The 13,809-nt window shown below is 45.6% G+C and overlaps 1 protein-coding gene across 1 annotated transcript; it reads right to left on the bottom strand.

Moving 5' to 3' along the window:
* Positions 1–405: 405 nt before the first annotated feature.
* Positions 406–13,056, bottom strand: LOC134161046 (cytochrome P450 3A21-like). The gene is made up of 13 exons (XM_062613567.1): positions 12,897–13,056; positions 9,868–9,961; positions 9,394–9,446; positions 8,192–8,291; positions 7,481–7,594; positions 7,112–7,200; positions 6,002–6,150; positions 4,888–5,015; positions 4,137–4,221; positions 3,231–3,391; positions 2,579–2,805; positions 1,242–1,404; positions 406–1,029 (listed from the first exon to the last, which is right to left on the bottom strand). The coding sequence occupies exons 1-13, from the start codon at positions 12,965–12,967 to the stop codon at positions 931–933; spliced, it is 1,533 nt and encodes a 510-aa protein (XP_062469551.1). The 5' UTR covers positions 12,968–13,056; the 3' UTR covers positions 406–930.
* Positions 13,057–13,809: the final 753 nt, after the last annotated feature.

Here is a 13,809-nt window from a genome sequence, read left to right as displayed (position 1 = left end):
TAAAGCAAAGCAGTTCACAGCAGGATAAAATCCTATCATGAGTAATGTGTAAACTCCACCAATGGCTCTGGGAGGCAAGGCTCAGCTAAAAGCTGTGTCCAGACAATTTTGCCAGGAGCAGTGGCCCTCCTGCAGTGGCTCCTGCTGCTCACTGCAATTCATCCTGTAGCTCCAGCGTGGAAAAGGTTTGGCTAATGCTGAACTGAAGGCAACCTCTTAATCACACTAAGAGGTGGGAGTTACAGTGTTTGTAAAATACTGTACAAATGGGAGGGTTTGATAGCATTAAATGAAGGATCAGATTCATTAAATTAAGTGGAAAGCAATGTACATGGATAATTTCAAGGGTTGAGGCTGAATACGGTTTTTAAATAGGAAGTGATCAGCTGCTATACACAACACAGAGCAGCTCTCAAACATTTTTAATGACAGTATTTGTACACACTTTAGTTTAATTAACACATGGCACAAGAGAGGTTTGGTAACTAGGATGTAGTCTCACACCAGTCATCTCAATTATAACACATGAAATCTCAAGCATCAATACACCAAGAACGTCACCCATCCCTGCCTCACAGGGTCTGGTGACTTGAATTTCCATCACACCTTGTTTCTCTTGGCTGCAGCAGTAATTCCTTCTCTCCAGATGGAGAAGTTCCCTTAGAAGAGGATGATCAGCTTCTCATTTGGATTTATTTCTTGTTTTCTGCAATCAGATTTAAGGAGGCTGTGTATTGTCACTGCCCAGTGATCCATGATGCATTTCTGACAGCTATGTTCATTAGTAAATATGTAGTAATTGCTTCCAGAATTAACTAGAGCTGCTCTTGTGTGTCTGTACGTGTAGGAGAGATGTCCTCTGATGTGTGATCCCTTTTCTAGCACAGCTCTCATTAGACACTGGAGAACTGTTGCAGAGACAGCTGGGTTTTATGCCTCTGTTGATGCAGCGTTGGTCCGGGGGACTAACTTCAGAATAATTGGTTTCTTTGGTCTTAGGAGTCCCTGTGAACTCAGCTGGAGAGGGATCTGCAACAATAAGAGGGAAAACACGCTTGGAAACAGACAAATTGAATAAGTAGAGATTAAAGGAAAGAAACTTGGCCACTGTTTGGCCATAACTTAACCTGTAGTGCCTGAAAGGGCATCTACCTGAAGGTGCAAAGCATTGGCACCCACAGTGTGAAACTTAAGCACCTGGTTCTTCATGTGAGAGTTTCAAAACATAGCGTACTCCTCACCTGAGTTTCTTTGCAGGTCTGGAAGGTGAAATGTTGCAACAGGATGGCGATGGCAACTTTCAGAGTCAGCAGAGCAAAGCGCATCCCAATGCAGTTCCTGGGACCAGCTCCAAAGGGCAGGTACGTATACGGGTCTATGCCCTCTTTGTTTTCCTTACTGAATCTGGATAATGATATGGTTGGGGAAGAGAAATGAAGGCAGCGAAACCCCAAAAAGCTACATAACTGTATTACTTATCCAGAGATCTCTTACTGGTACCCTACACAGCCTTGTCTGGCTTTTTGTGTCTGTGTACCCCAGCAATTGAGTGTCTAGGACACGGTGAGATCCTACTTAAGTGATTTTTAACTATGTCCATCCAGACGATTAGAAGTTGGAAGCAAGGTAAAAAGCTAGGCAATGTGCTCTCCCAAAGTGACCAATATTTCCTATCTGGGACTGGAGCACCTCCTGTATGAAGACAGGCTGAGAAAGGTGGGGCTTTGTAGAGACCTCATAGAAGCCTTCCAGTATCTGAAGGGGACCTATAGGGATGCTGGGGAGGGACTCTTCATTATGGAATGTAGCAATAGGACATGGGGTAATGGGTTAAAACTGAAACAGGGGAAGTTTAGACTGGATATAAGGAGGAAGTTCTTTACTGTGAGGGTGGTGAGGCACTGGAATGGGTTGCCTGAGGAAGTTGTGAATGCTCCATCCCTCCCTTCAGGGCCAGCTGGACAGAGCCTTGGGTGCTGTGGTTTAGTGTGAGGTGTCCCTGCCCATGGCAGGGGGGTTGGAACTGGATGATCTTAAGGTCCTTTCCAACCCAAACCACTCTATGATTCTAAACCTCAAGCCATGTTGGTTAGGATAGCAGCATATGGCTTCAGTCTTGCTGGGAATGAGAGGTAGATGCCACACATAAAAATGACCAACTAGGGAAAAGTTATTACTGCCTTGAAGACAGGAGGGAAAACAACTCTGGAAGGATCAGTGCTGGTTGATTCTGGTGTATTTGGTAACAAAGCCTGTGTGAAGGGAACAGGCTCAGCAATGGCTAGCAGTCACAAAAGCTCAGCAGCTATTCTGTCGGCAAGCCTCACCACTGTGTACAAGACATTGTGAGGTATCAGTGTCATTCTCCCAATAAGATTATGTTGTTTGAAACCCTACTATAAGTGCAAAGCTCATTTTCTTCAAATGCCATTCCCATGAGCCTGCAGTTTCTCATCGGTATTGTTTGTAAAAAGATAAGAAGAACACCATTAGGAAGCTAATCAGAGATTAATACTTAATTACCACATGAGGAAAAAGCAGTGTGATAGTTCTTTGCTTTCATTATGCTCTTTTGTACCTTTCTGGTCTGAATTCTTCTGGGTTTGGCCAGTACTCGGGGTTGCGGTGCAGGGTATAGGGTGGGATCATAACAATGACTCCTTTGGGAATGGTCACTCCATTGATTTCGACGTCTTTCTTGCAGGTTCTCTCAAGTCGTCCTCCAAGGGGAAAGAGCCGAAGGGTTTCACTCACTGCCATGTCAAGATATTCCAACTGCATCATGGCGTCATAAGTGAGAGGAGCCTGTAGGACAGCAGGGTAAAGGTGACCAGGTATGTTGGTGTGAGGATTGGATTGTCCTAAAATGACTACGGAGACCAAAGTGTGCCCAACTCCTACTGCCCCAACTATGCCTCAGACTCACTGAAGAACAAAATGGAAGGTAGAAATTGCAGAATTGGTTTCCTTTTCCACCTTTCAGTGATAGCAATGCCTGGAAATGCACATCCACTTGTGTATGGGTGCAGACTAAGGCAAATGGGTTTGTAGAGTGGGGTACCTGCAGGGTTTCAGCTGCAAAAAGAAAATCACTGCAGGGCTGAGTTGTCTTTGCGTGTGCCTGATCCAACGGGAGGATGTTTAGGAGTTAAAGATTTCTCATTGCCTTGACTGGACAAGGAGGACAGCAGGGTCAGAGGGTCTTCACCATCCCCTCAACATCCCCTTACCTTGTTGGGTAAAACAGTGTCTATTTCATCCAGCAGTTTTTGCTGCACATCGGGATGCGTGGCCAGTTCGTATGCCAGGTAACAGAGGATGTTGCTGGTGGGCTCATACCCAGCGAACATAAAGATGAATGCTTGAGACAGGATCTCTGTGTCAGTCAGGGCTGTGAGGAGAGAGGACGTGAGGAGATGAATAAAACCAGTGTTGGCTGGTGGTCTCAACTAGGAACAGGGAGCCAGAGGGGGGGTTTAGGCAGGTTTGTTGTGCTTGCTTTCTATTAACATCGAGCTGCTCTGTCTGTCTGGAAGAAGTCATTTGACAGAGGAGCCAGATGATGGCCAGATGGGATGGACACGGCAGTCCTACTCCCTGACAAAGGACCTGGGGGATTCCCTTCAGTCCTCATGCTGACAGCAAGAGGCAAAAGCTTCTGCCTGGAGCCGGTCAGTAGCTATGGTGGTGACCCACTGAGCCTTTCCCTGCAAAATGGGTCCACAACTCCCCTCATTCCCACAGCCCCTGTTGCTGTGATGAGTATTTAAATAGTATTAGACCTCATAGCAGCCTTCCAGTATCTGAAGGGGGCCTATAGGGATGCTGTGGAGGGACTCTTCATTAGGGACTGTAGTGACAGAACAAGGGGTAACAGGTTAAAACTTAAACAGGGGAAGTTTAGATTGGATATAAGGAGGAAGTTCTTTCCTGTAAGGGTGGTGAGGCACTGGAATGGGTTGCCCAGGGAGGTTGTGAATGCTCCATGGCTGGCGGTGTTCAAGGACAGGGTGGACGAGGCCTTGGGTGATATGATTTAGCATGAGGTGTCCCTGCCCATGGCAGGGGGGTTGGAGCTGGATGATCTTAAGCTCCTTTCCAACCCTAACTATTCTATGATTCTATGATTCTATTACCCTTATATGAGTGATTTGCTTCATTGCTCCCGTGATCGTTGGAGTGTTGGGATTCGATCATCAGCTGCAGGAAATCTACTCTGCCCTGAGAAGAAAAGCAGGAGAGTTTCTTTGGTGATGGGTCCCTTGGCGGGCTCAGATAAGCAGATTTCATAGCCTAAGCGAAATTGTTAAACCAAAAGCATCCTCAAAATGTACACGATTTCCTCACTGGAAAAACATAACACTTGCTTTCCATTTTGGAAATGTGTCTGTCCTTTTTGTGAAGCCATTGGGTGGGAAAGGAGGGTCTTGGATGAATTTTTGGAAAGGGATCTGAACTGTAAAAGGGAGCATTTTGCCTTTAAACAGCATCAGCATGTGAAAAGTGAGAGGAAAAGGCACAAACCTGACAGCTGGTATGGCTGCTCTGGTGCTGCTTACTCTGCTCTCTCTCATCCCCTGTCTAATCATCCTCAGGGAGTCTCTTACTCTGACTTGTAACAAGTTCTGCAAACCTGAGCTTAGTTGGGTTGTCCCAAGCCTTTATCTGGCTTTAGCTTCAGATCCATGCACTATGTCCACTTGCTGCTCTGCCAGGACTGCTCAGGTGAGGCTTTTCTGATGGTATTGAGAACGGGTGTTTACACTCCAGTGGATTCAATGGATTCAGTCATTGTACATTGGCTTCACCTTTGATATCATTACTCTAATTACATTCCACTTAAGTGTATTGCCTGGCACAGCTTCTAGCAAGTCCACACTCGCTTACCTTGTGGGTCTCCTTTTCACGATCCTGCTTAATTTTGGAGAGGGATCGCATGAAGAAATCTACAGCATCAGTAGGGAAGAAGCTTACTTTCATCTTGACCAAAAGAGGAGTAACAAATGGGAATACAACTGGGGGGGGAAGAGAATAAAATCGCACGCTGTAAGTAAACTCTACCTCAGAAGATAGGTATGGATGTTACTGAGGAAGCAGTGATGCTACTAAAACTATTTCCTTTCTTGATTCTTTACCTGGGAAAAGTCTGGACTTTGCCTTTTTGACTCTTTCTCCTTCCCTTTCGATAGTTTGTCTTGATGCAACCCTCTCCCAGTGGGAACAGCTGAGCTGGGTATAGTCATTGCTTTAAGAGATGACCAAAGCACATGTCAGCTTCTTTTTCTAAGGCATTGTTTTCTAAGGGCAGGGTACGTCTGTACATTGTACAGCACTACAGCAGGAATGCGGCTTAGAAGAGAAATAATGCAAATCCTGAACTCTGTTTGCAGGCTGAGCTAGTCACTGCCATGCTGTGTTCATGCAAACATTTTCAAGTGCCCATCAGAGCATTTCCTTAATTGTGGAAACTAGATTTTGAGCTCATGTATAGCTTCAGTACAGCGCCAGAACCTCCCCTATGCACAGATCACAACTTTCCCTGTGTTTTAGCAAGGTATCTAATCTTGATTTTAAGGTTGCGAGTGATTTAAGGTCCATCACCATCACTACTGAACTATTTCACTGCTAGAAAATTGCATCTAATTACAGTCCCCACTCAGAACTACCTCCCAGAAAATGCATTTCAGATAGCACCACTCAAGCCTCACACCTCAACTTGCTTTTCCACCCTTGAATCATTTCTCAGCACTTATTTGGATACTGGCTGGGATGTTCGTATGTTTCTCGCACTGTGGATGCGAAAGGTGGAGGAAGCTTTTACCTATCTCCTTACCAGAGTTTTAGCATGAAGCTAACAATGAAGAGCCTTTAGAACTTCCATCCTTGCTAGTAAGGTTATCTAAGCAATAGTTGATTGGTTAACGTATAGGATGCACCAGTCTCTAATATGCCAAAGTCACATTTTAACACTTGAATGAAGTTATCAACAAAAAGCCCTCACATGTCAAGATGAAGAGTGGGTCAAAAAAGTCAAACTTGACCAGCTTCTGCATCTCTCTGACAAAGGGGTCTTTGGGGTTGTTCATGGAGTCAATGTTCACACCAAATGAAGTGCTGGTGACGACGTCCATGCTGTAGCTTCCAAAGATGCTGAGGAAAGATGGAAAAGATGGACTGTGGTTAAATATTCAGGCCAAGTGGGTGTATTTATTCCTAATGCTTATGGGGCATTCAAATAAAGGTCTCATAAGGCTTCCCGCCCTGGTTTTGAAAAGGAAATTGGATAGGAAATCACTTAGAGTGAAAGGGACAGATTTTGAAAGCTTTGGTTTCAGGCCTTTGTGGGTTTAGAAATAGCACAGCTTTTCTGAGGGTGTGTGGCTACATGAATGGGTTAGTGCTAGGACAGCTTGTGGCTCTTGAGCATGTGTTAGCCTCTTAGGAGGGGTGGTAAAATACCTTGCTTCAAATGTGGCATGCAAATGTTCTTGTTCAACCCAGCACAGCTCTATAATACTGCAAACTGTCCAAGCCCTCTCCTTATGAGGATTTATTAGTAGGGGAAAGCTTTCCTTGCATGTGTCTGCTGCTTCTGCATTTCTGCTTTGAAACTGGGGGTGAAATACACAGGTTTTCTTCCAGAGCCCATATGGAGGGCACGGATGAGGATGGCCACACTACAGCCTCCCTCCCCACTACCCCCAGCAGCAGGACATCCAGTAGTCGTGTGTGTTGGGGCAGAGGCACCAGCAACCCCAGTGTTCCGCAGTATAATAATGTATTGAGATCTGAAGTCTATGGAGGGTAAACTGGGTTTTCCCAGCGGATTTGGGGTAATCTTGGATCTGTGGATCCACAAAACTGTGCTGGAGCATTTTTCTCCCTATCTAATCCCCTTTCAAAGACTTCCCTCTGAGGGTGTGCCTCTAGGAAGTCTCACTAACACCCCAGTTTAAGTTTTCTGATTCAAATCTAGCCAGGCTTTTGGCTGGATCCTCATCCTTATTCCTCATCTCGGAGGTCTGGTTTACCCAGTGAACAAGCTTTGTTGCCAGTAAAGAATGAAGTTAACAAGGTTTGCTGCAGTCTGCTGCTCCTAGGAGCTACTTACTCCTTTACAGATATGGAGTTGTTCTTTTCTACTTGCTTTTGGACATTTTTCACCAAAATTTCTCCATAGTGTTTCATTATAGGGAACATCTGTAACAGAAGCCAGATACCGTCAGTTAAGTACAGGACACTTCCCTCCTTTAAGACAAGCTTACAAAGGCTACAAGGAGTGTCATGAATATTTACAAATATGATCTTTCTGCTAAGGTTTATTTTAAACCTTTTTCATCTTAAATGAGGCACAAATTAAAGAGGCCACCTTAGTTGCCAGGTTCTGACAGAAGAAATCAGACCTCTGTGACAATCCCAGCCTGAACATACTGTCCACTGACTTTCTGATTTAGTTTGTACCTGCTCCTCTGTGTTTTACCTCCTTTAGTTTCCCACTGGTGAAGGTTGGAGAGAGCACAGTACGAATCCTTTTCCAGTGTTCATCTTCAGCTAATGAGACAGCATTGTTCAGCACCCCTGCTAGATCTGTGCGCTGGAGGGGAAGAAAGCAAAGTGTTAACCCCAGGAAAGATAGCAGCTTCCTAGCGAGGATGGGAATGTAGCATGCAAGTCCCTGACTAGGCTATTTCAGGGGCTTTAGTACAGGCAGCAGGCTTAAGGCCTTATAAACAGCCTCTCTCAAGAACACATACATAAATAATCTCCTTCCCTGCAGTAAACCAGTTGTGACATGCCATTTCTGTATCCAGACCAAGTAACCCAGCAAGCCCAACATCCATGTGTACAAACTCTCTGTACCCACACCTGAACATACCACCTAAAGCCTGCATTCCGGCTGTGGCACATGTGCTAACCGGACCCTTACAGGTTCCTGCATGCTCACACAGATTCGAATTCATCCATCTAAATATATGGATGAGAACAGAATTCGATGTGCAGGCAGCCAGCTTCCTCTGCCAGCCTGGGTATGCAGTCCCCAGGCTGTAAGGCAGGGGAACAGTGACATACAGTGGCCATTTACAGCAATCCCTATAGTGCAGTCACTCAGCCCCTGTGGGAGCCCTGCTACATGCTTGTCTTCTGTACTTTGTTTTCTGGACTCTTTGGTACATCACGCTTCAGCTCTTACCCTCCGGTTGGTAAAGATGGAGTAGCACTCTTTCACCAACACAGATTTAATGATCTGGGGGTCCATGACGGCCATCACAGGTTGCCTGCCATCATAAATCCTGGTGGGGAGAGAACAGCAGACGGATAAGCAACCCCAGATAGTTGAAGTGTGAAGCTTGCCCGATTCCCATGAAACAAAATGTGTTAAATGCTCCTACATCAACAGTCTTGCTGTTCTGCAGATGCCTAAGTACAGAAACATAGGAAGTGGAGATGGAAAAGGACTCCCAGGCCTTCTCCCATCTGGTTTTGTAGATAAAGGGGGCTAAACACCTCCCAGATTTGCTAGGAAATGAAAAGGGCTCAGTCCCTCAAAGGACCAGATACTAAATGAAGCAAGTGTCTTCACTTTCTCTCCTGAATCTTTGTGGTTTTCCAGGCACTTAAACACATTACAGTATTAGAAGGAAACTTGTTCGACCCCTTTCAGGCTCTTGAATTGGGTGTCTGGAGACTTGGGCTGACAGCACAGAAATATCCTTGGAGATAAAACTCAATCCTTGTTTTTGTCTTTCTAAGCTGCCAGTTCTGAATGTTTTCCTGGAACAGATGTAGATTAAGTGAATTGATGCACTGTCCCCATTTATGTAAAGATATCTTTTGCAGACTCCATTTTTGAAGCTGCAATAGGGGACCGATGGATGTACTATAGAGGATACACCACGAGCTTGTAGCCCTTGTTACAACAGCAGCAACAAAAGCCTTAGGAGGCATCCAGAGCACAGCAACAATAATTGCTCTAGGTCCTACTGTGGCAAGTAAGGACCAGCAGCACAAGATCTGCTTCTTAACTCAGTATTGGGAGTCACTCATGCTCCTGTGCTGTTGGTAAACCAGAGGAACCTGACCTCCTGGTTCTAGATTCTCCCTTAAGTAAATAGTTTTGATGCTGATTTTGTTAGAAACAGGTGAGTGCCTTTTGTTACCAACTTTAAGTCAGCTTTCATAGTATATGTCAAAGCAATTTCCATATAGCATGACAGCAGCACAGCCCTGCCATCATCAGGCTTTAAGCCACCACAAGCACCCTATTGCTGCTGTACTTGTGCTGGGACCATCAGGGCTGCAGGTAGAGAAAAGGGAACTTTCCTACTGAATTTCTTCTCCCCTTTGGATAGATTCTGGTTTTACCTTAAGAAGAGACCAGTGGTTCATACTCACCCCCAGACATTCCCATATTTTTTAAAGCATTCGTCGTCAAACTCAAAGAAACCCTGTGGAAAGCAATTTAGAAGTTATCTCAGGGATGATGCAGCGGAGGGGATGATGCTGGAGACAGCGAGTTGGGAGGAATATCCATAAACTGATCTTCAGAGCTGCCTTCTGAGTTCTCCTCCCTCCTGAAAACGTCACGAAGGACAGCATAAATGTACATTGTGCTTGTGAATGAGATGTTTCCCAGGATGCTGGCAAAGGGCAGCTGTAAATCAGCCACCCATGAGTGCGTGTTTGATGATGCTGTAAAGTCAAGGCCCTGTGGTTTGTGGTGGTGTGCCCTGATCCCACATTGGCCTTTGCACTTACGATTTTGAGCAGAGCTTGGCATTTGGAGATAACTTATCATCGCCACTTATCTGTTATCTGTATGAGTAAAGGGCAGATATTTCTGGAACAAGGAAGGCTTCAGTCACTTACTTTGCGATATTCCAGGCATGTCCCAAAGAACGGCAGAGGTCTTGGCCCGGGAATACCCAGCTTCTTGAACAAACCAAATGGCCAGGTCCCATATCTGTAGGACAGAAAAGACAACTGAGTGCTACATCTCAGTGGCACTGGGGCTGAGAGCATTCACTAAACCTGGAGGATGCAGCAATGTCCCTTTGGAGCCAAGGTAGTGAAGGCTGATGGGGGAGCTGGAAAAGTGGCCCAGAAGAAAGTTGCCTTGTACAGACTGCTTAATAAACATGGTAAAGCTTACTGCTGCCATACAGAGCTTAGGAGGGATCACTTGGATATAAGAGCAGCTGTCTCCTGAAGGCAGAGGTGCACTGGAGCAAACAGGACCTTAAAGCCTTTAGCAAGTCAAAAGCGGAGCTCATTGCCAACCAAACAAGAGGCAGAAAAGAGAGCTGGAACAAGGAACACCAAGCTTACATGTTTTTATTGAAGAGGAATCAAAGCAGTGCTGGAAGGGATGTCCCAAACAGGCTTTTGTTCAAGCTGGACTTTATTTCATTTATTGTTCTCCTTCCCCTTAACCCAGCGCTAGCTCAGTGGTGCATCGGGGAGTCTTGTCTTGATGGGTTTCTCTTTAGGTTTTATTGACAGCTTTGCAGATTTCTTTCCTCTGAAGCACCCTTTTTGGAAGCTGTCAAGTTATTACTTCTACCTCGGGGCCTTCTGTTTCTCAACAGGGGCCTGGGCTGCAGCCCTCTCAAGGTTGTCTTTGGCTGTGTTGAAAGAGCTCCTCAAAGTAGTTGGTTTTATTTAGTAGTTGCAGCTTCCCAAGCGAGCGGGGTTGCAGAAGGGATGTAAAACTGCAAAGGTTTGGCAGAGGGATGTTATCCAAGATCCTATTTGGGCCATGTGGCAGCAGCTGGCATCTTTGGGATGCTTTCCTGAAAAGCCACAGTCTAGGCTGGAATTTAAGGGGTTTCCCTTGCAATTAGTCATGCTTTTCTAAATCTGGGAGTCCACAAATGTGATCGGTCTCTGCAGCACAGGTTGTGCCAGAGCACAAAAACAGACCTCACCTTATAGTCATAGAAACATAGAATAGTTAGGGTTGGGAAGGACCTGAAGATCACCCCGTTCCAACCTCCTGCCATGGGCAGGGACACCTCACACTAAACCATGGCACCCAAGGCTCTGTCCAACCTGGTCTTGAACACTGCCAGGGATGGAGCATTTACTTCTTTGTCCAACCCATACCAGTGCCTCACCACCCTCGCATTAAAGTCCAAACAGAACAAGCAAGAACCAAGGAATGGGGTGTTTGCAGGTGCAGGAAGGTTTCCCAGAGCTCAGCTGGTCAATGTTTAACCTTTTTCTGTCAGACATTAAATCAGTACTAGGTATAAAATGGTTGTGGATTCTTATCTGTAATGTTCATGGACAGCCAGGGCTGTGGGAGGACCAGGAAATGCCAGGCTGGGTTGGGTACAAAGCCCCAGAACACTATTGGAATGTATGCTAGGCTTAATCCAGTTGAGACACAGTCAGAAAAACTCAGTCTGATGCTCTGATGACTGAAATGTGACATGGTTTTCTGCAGGCTAAGGATCATTCAGTGTAAAGCTAGAGAATAATCATTACTACTTCTTATCAAGGAAGTGAACCAGAAGTGCCTGACACTCTTCCATGTGTGAGCTGGAACAGAGTTACCCCAGATGGACAAGAAGCACCTGAAACACCTCCCTGTGCTAATGGGCAGTGAAAATTCTATTTTTGCTCAGATAGCAGAGCAGAAGGCTCTGGGCTTCATCCCTTTTGTCATAGCTAAGTTGTAAGTGGCTGCAGAAGATGGGGAGTCCCGTAAGTAGCAATACGAGATGGCCACAGCGTCATTGAAATATGAGGGTTTGGGTCAAGAATGAGGGTGGGTTTTTTTTTGAGCGGATGGGGGGTTTTTTATTGGTTGTTTGTTGTTTTGGTTTTTTTTAAAAGTCTGCCCCAAAGAGGCTTTTGAGTGATCAAAATGGCAGGAAAAGGTTTGAAAAACAGGTCAGCAAAGTTTCGGAGCTTACTGAACCGCTGTGGTTGGAGCACTGCCAGAGCAGACAAATAGATTGTACTTGTTTGTACCACATTAATCGTTAAGGTTTATGGCTAGCAACACGCTGCCTCTGCCTCGGGGCTTGTCAATGCTACAAAGTTTGTCAGTCTAGCCTTGCTGGCAGGGGTTGCTAGCAGAGATGCTCTGTGTCCCAGCAGAAGGGGGCTTTCAGCCAGCCCTGCTATGCTGCAGCACCGAATGGCATCAGCAAAGCGGAGGAAAGCATTTTTCATTATCACAGCTCCCCTGAAGCAGCAGGGTACACTGCAGACTGCCAGGATAGGAAAAGCCAGGAGCAGGGAGCTGACCTTGCTCTGGGCTTTGTTTCTTCACACAGCAAGGCTGGGCTGTGGATATGGGGCAGGAGATGCTGCCCCTGCACCCCATGTGGCAAATCTGGCTTCTACAAGCATCCCTTCTGGTCCAGGTGCCCTTGTGTGGAGCATCTTATATGGGCATTACAGAAGGAGTCAGGAGAAGTAAAAGCTGATCTTATGAATGCTCTTTTTCTGCTGCCTTTCTGCTGCTTCCCACCTTTGCAGGTCATGCAGCAGGGTCATCTACTGCTTGTTCCCCTCCATAAGACAACCTCAGTCAGGGAAGCAGAGCTTTCCTTAGGCTGTATCTCTGTGGAAAGTGACCTAAAGGAGCACAGTCCTCACTTGAAGCCAGCACCCTGCTGGTAATGAATGCTTGGCACCATTATTATTTGATTATTGCTTTGATGCTTAGCAGCAAAATCATAAGTGCACAGGAATACTCCAAACCTTGGAGCAAGATCACGCATCTTTATAGTCTTTAGACTCCTCTGCAATTCCCAGAGCCTAGTTAGAAGCTGGAAATCAGACCTATCTGTTTGCTCTTCAGCTGACCAGTTGCATAAAAACAAACAGTAGCAAGAACAGGAATATGGCATGAGCAAAGAACCAACAAAGAGTATTTTACTCACACTAGCAGGAGGACTATGAAAACAAGCAAAAGGGCCCATGTGTCCGTAAGGAAGGAGGGAAGAAGGTTCATTTTGGTTCTTCTCTGGTTGCCTTTGAGTTCTGTCTTGATGTCTGTCCTAAGTCTATGGGGAAATAGGAGTGTTTTGCAGCGTGCAACCTTTTGTGTCCAATCAGCTGATGGAGGGGCTGTCCTTCTGTCACAAAGGAGGTGGAGTGGAATGCAAAGATAGCAAAGTATGCCAATCTGAAACCCAAGATTCATGTGATGAATAAATGACTGGGTAAACTGTCTAAGGCTCCAAGTATTTAATACATACATTGCTGGGCATTTCAGCTCTTGTCTCTGCTGTAATAGTGAGTAGTAACTGACTTCTCATTGATGCTCATGGGCTCCTACACCAAAATATATTAAATTAAATTACAATAATGAAAAGGTAAATCCCAAAGCAGGTGTCAGAGTTTGTTTACAAAGGGGAAAGAGAAGTGAAAAGGTTATTCCTATGCTGGATGGCAAGGTCTTTTCTGGCAGCTGAATTGACTTTGGCAGAATTCAAGATTTTGTTTAAAATCTCTTTCTTTCTGTGATGTGAGGAGCAAACGCTGCCTGTGGTAGGTCAGAAGCAGCTTCTAACAAAGGCAGGAATTTGGCCCTTGTGAAGGCTTTAGAAGCCCACCTCGTTTGATGGCCTGTGGACAGGCATTTTGTAAGAGAGATCCTGTCGTTCCACAAGTGTAAGCAGTTAAAGTACCACCATGTCCAAAACACTGGCTCATGAACAAAACCAGCACCCGCCCTACGGCAGCAGCTGCCAAAAGAGACAGTCAAAGGCAAAACATAGATTTTATGATGATTCTTCTGTAAGGATAGTGCAGGAAAGCGATAGCTTCCTAGAGGAATGGGCATGCTAAGGG

The sequence above is a fragment of the Pezoporus occidentalis genome, unplaced genomic scaffold (genome assembly GCF_034315485.1).
Source record: "Pezoporus occidentalis ecotype Australia unplaced genomic scaffold, CSIRO_AGI_Poc_V1 ctg169, whole genome shotgun sequence".
NCBI classification, from domain to species: domain Eukaryota; kingdom Metazoa; phylum Chordata; class Aves; order Psittaciformes; family Psittacidae; genus Pezoporus; species Pezoporus occidentalis.
This window is presented reverse-complemented; position numbering and strand designations above follow the sequence as displayed.

What these genes read in the sequence shown, in the direction of transcription:
- LOC134161046 (XM_062613567.1), bottom strand. Translation starts at nt 12,967, where the DNA reads ATGAACCTTCTTCCCTCCTTCCTTACGGACACATGGGCCCTTTTGCTT. An exon ending in CATGCCTGGAATATCGCAAA is followed by an intron (nt 9,447 to 9,867) that starts GTAAGTGACTGA and finishes TGCTTTCCACAG; the next exon opens with GGTTTCTTTGAGTTTGACGA. An exon ending in CCAGTGGGAAACTAAAGGAG is followed by an intron (nt 7,201 to 7,480) that starts GTAAAACACAGA and finishes CTTCTGTTACAG; the next exon opens with ATGTTCCCTATAATGAAACA.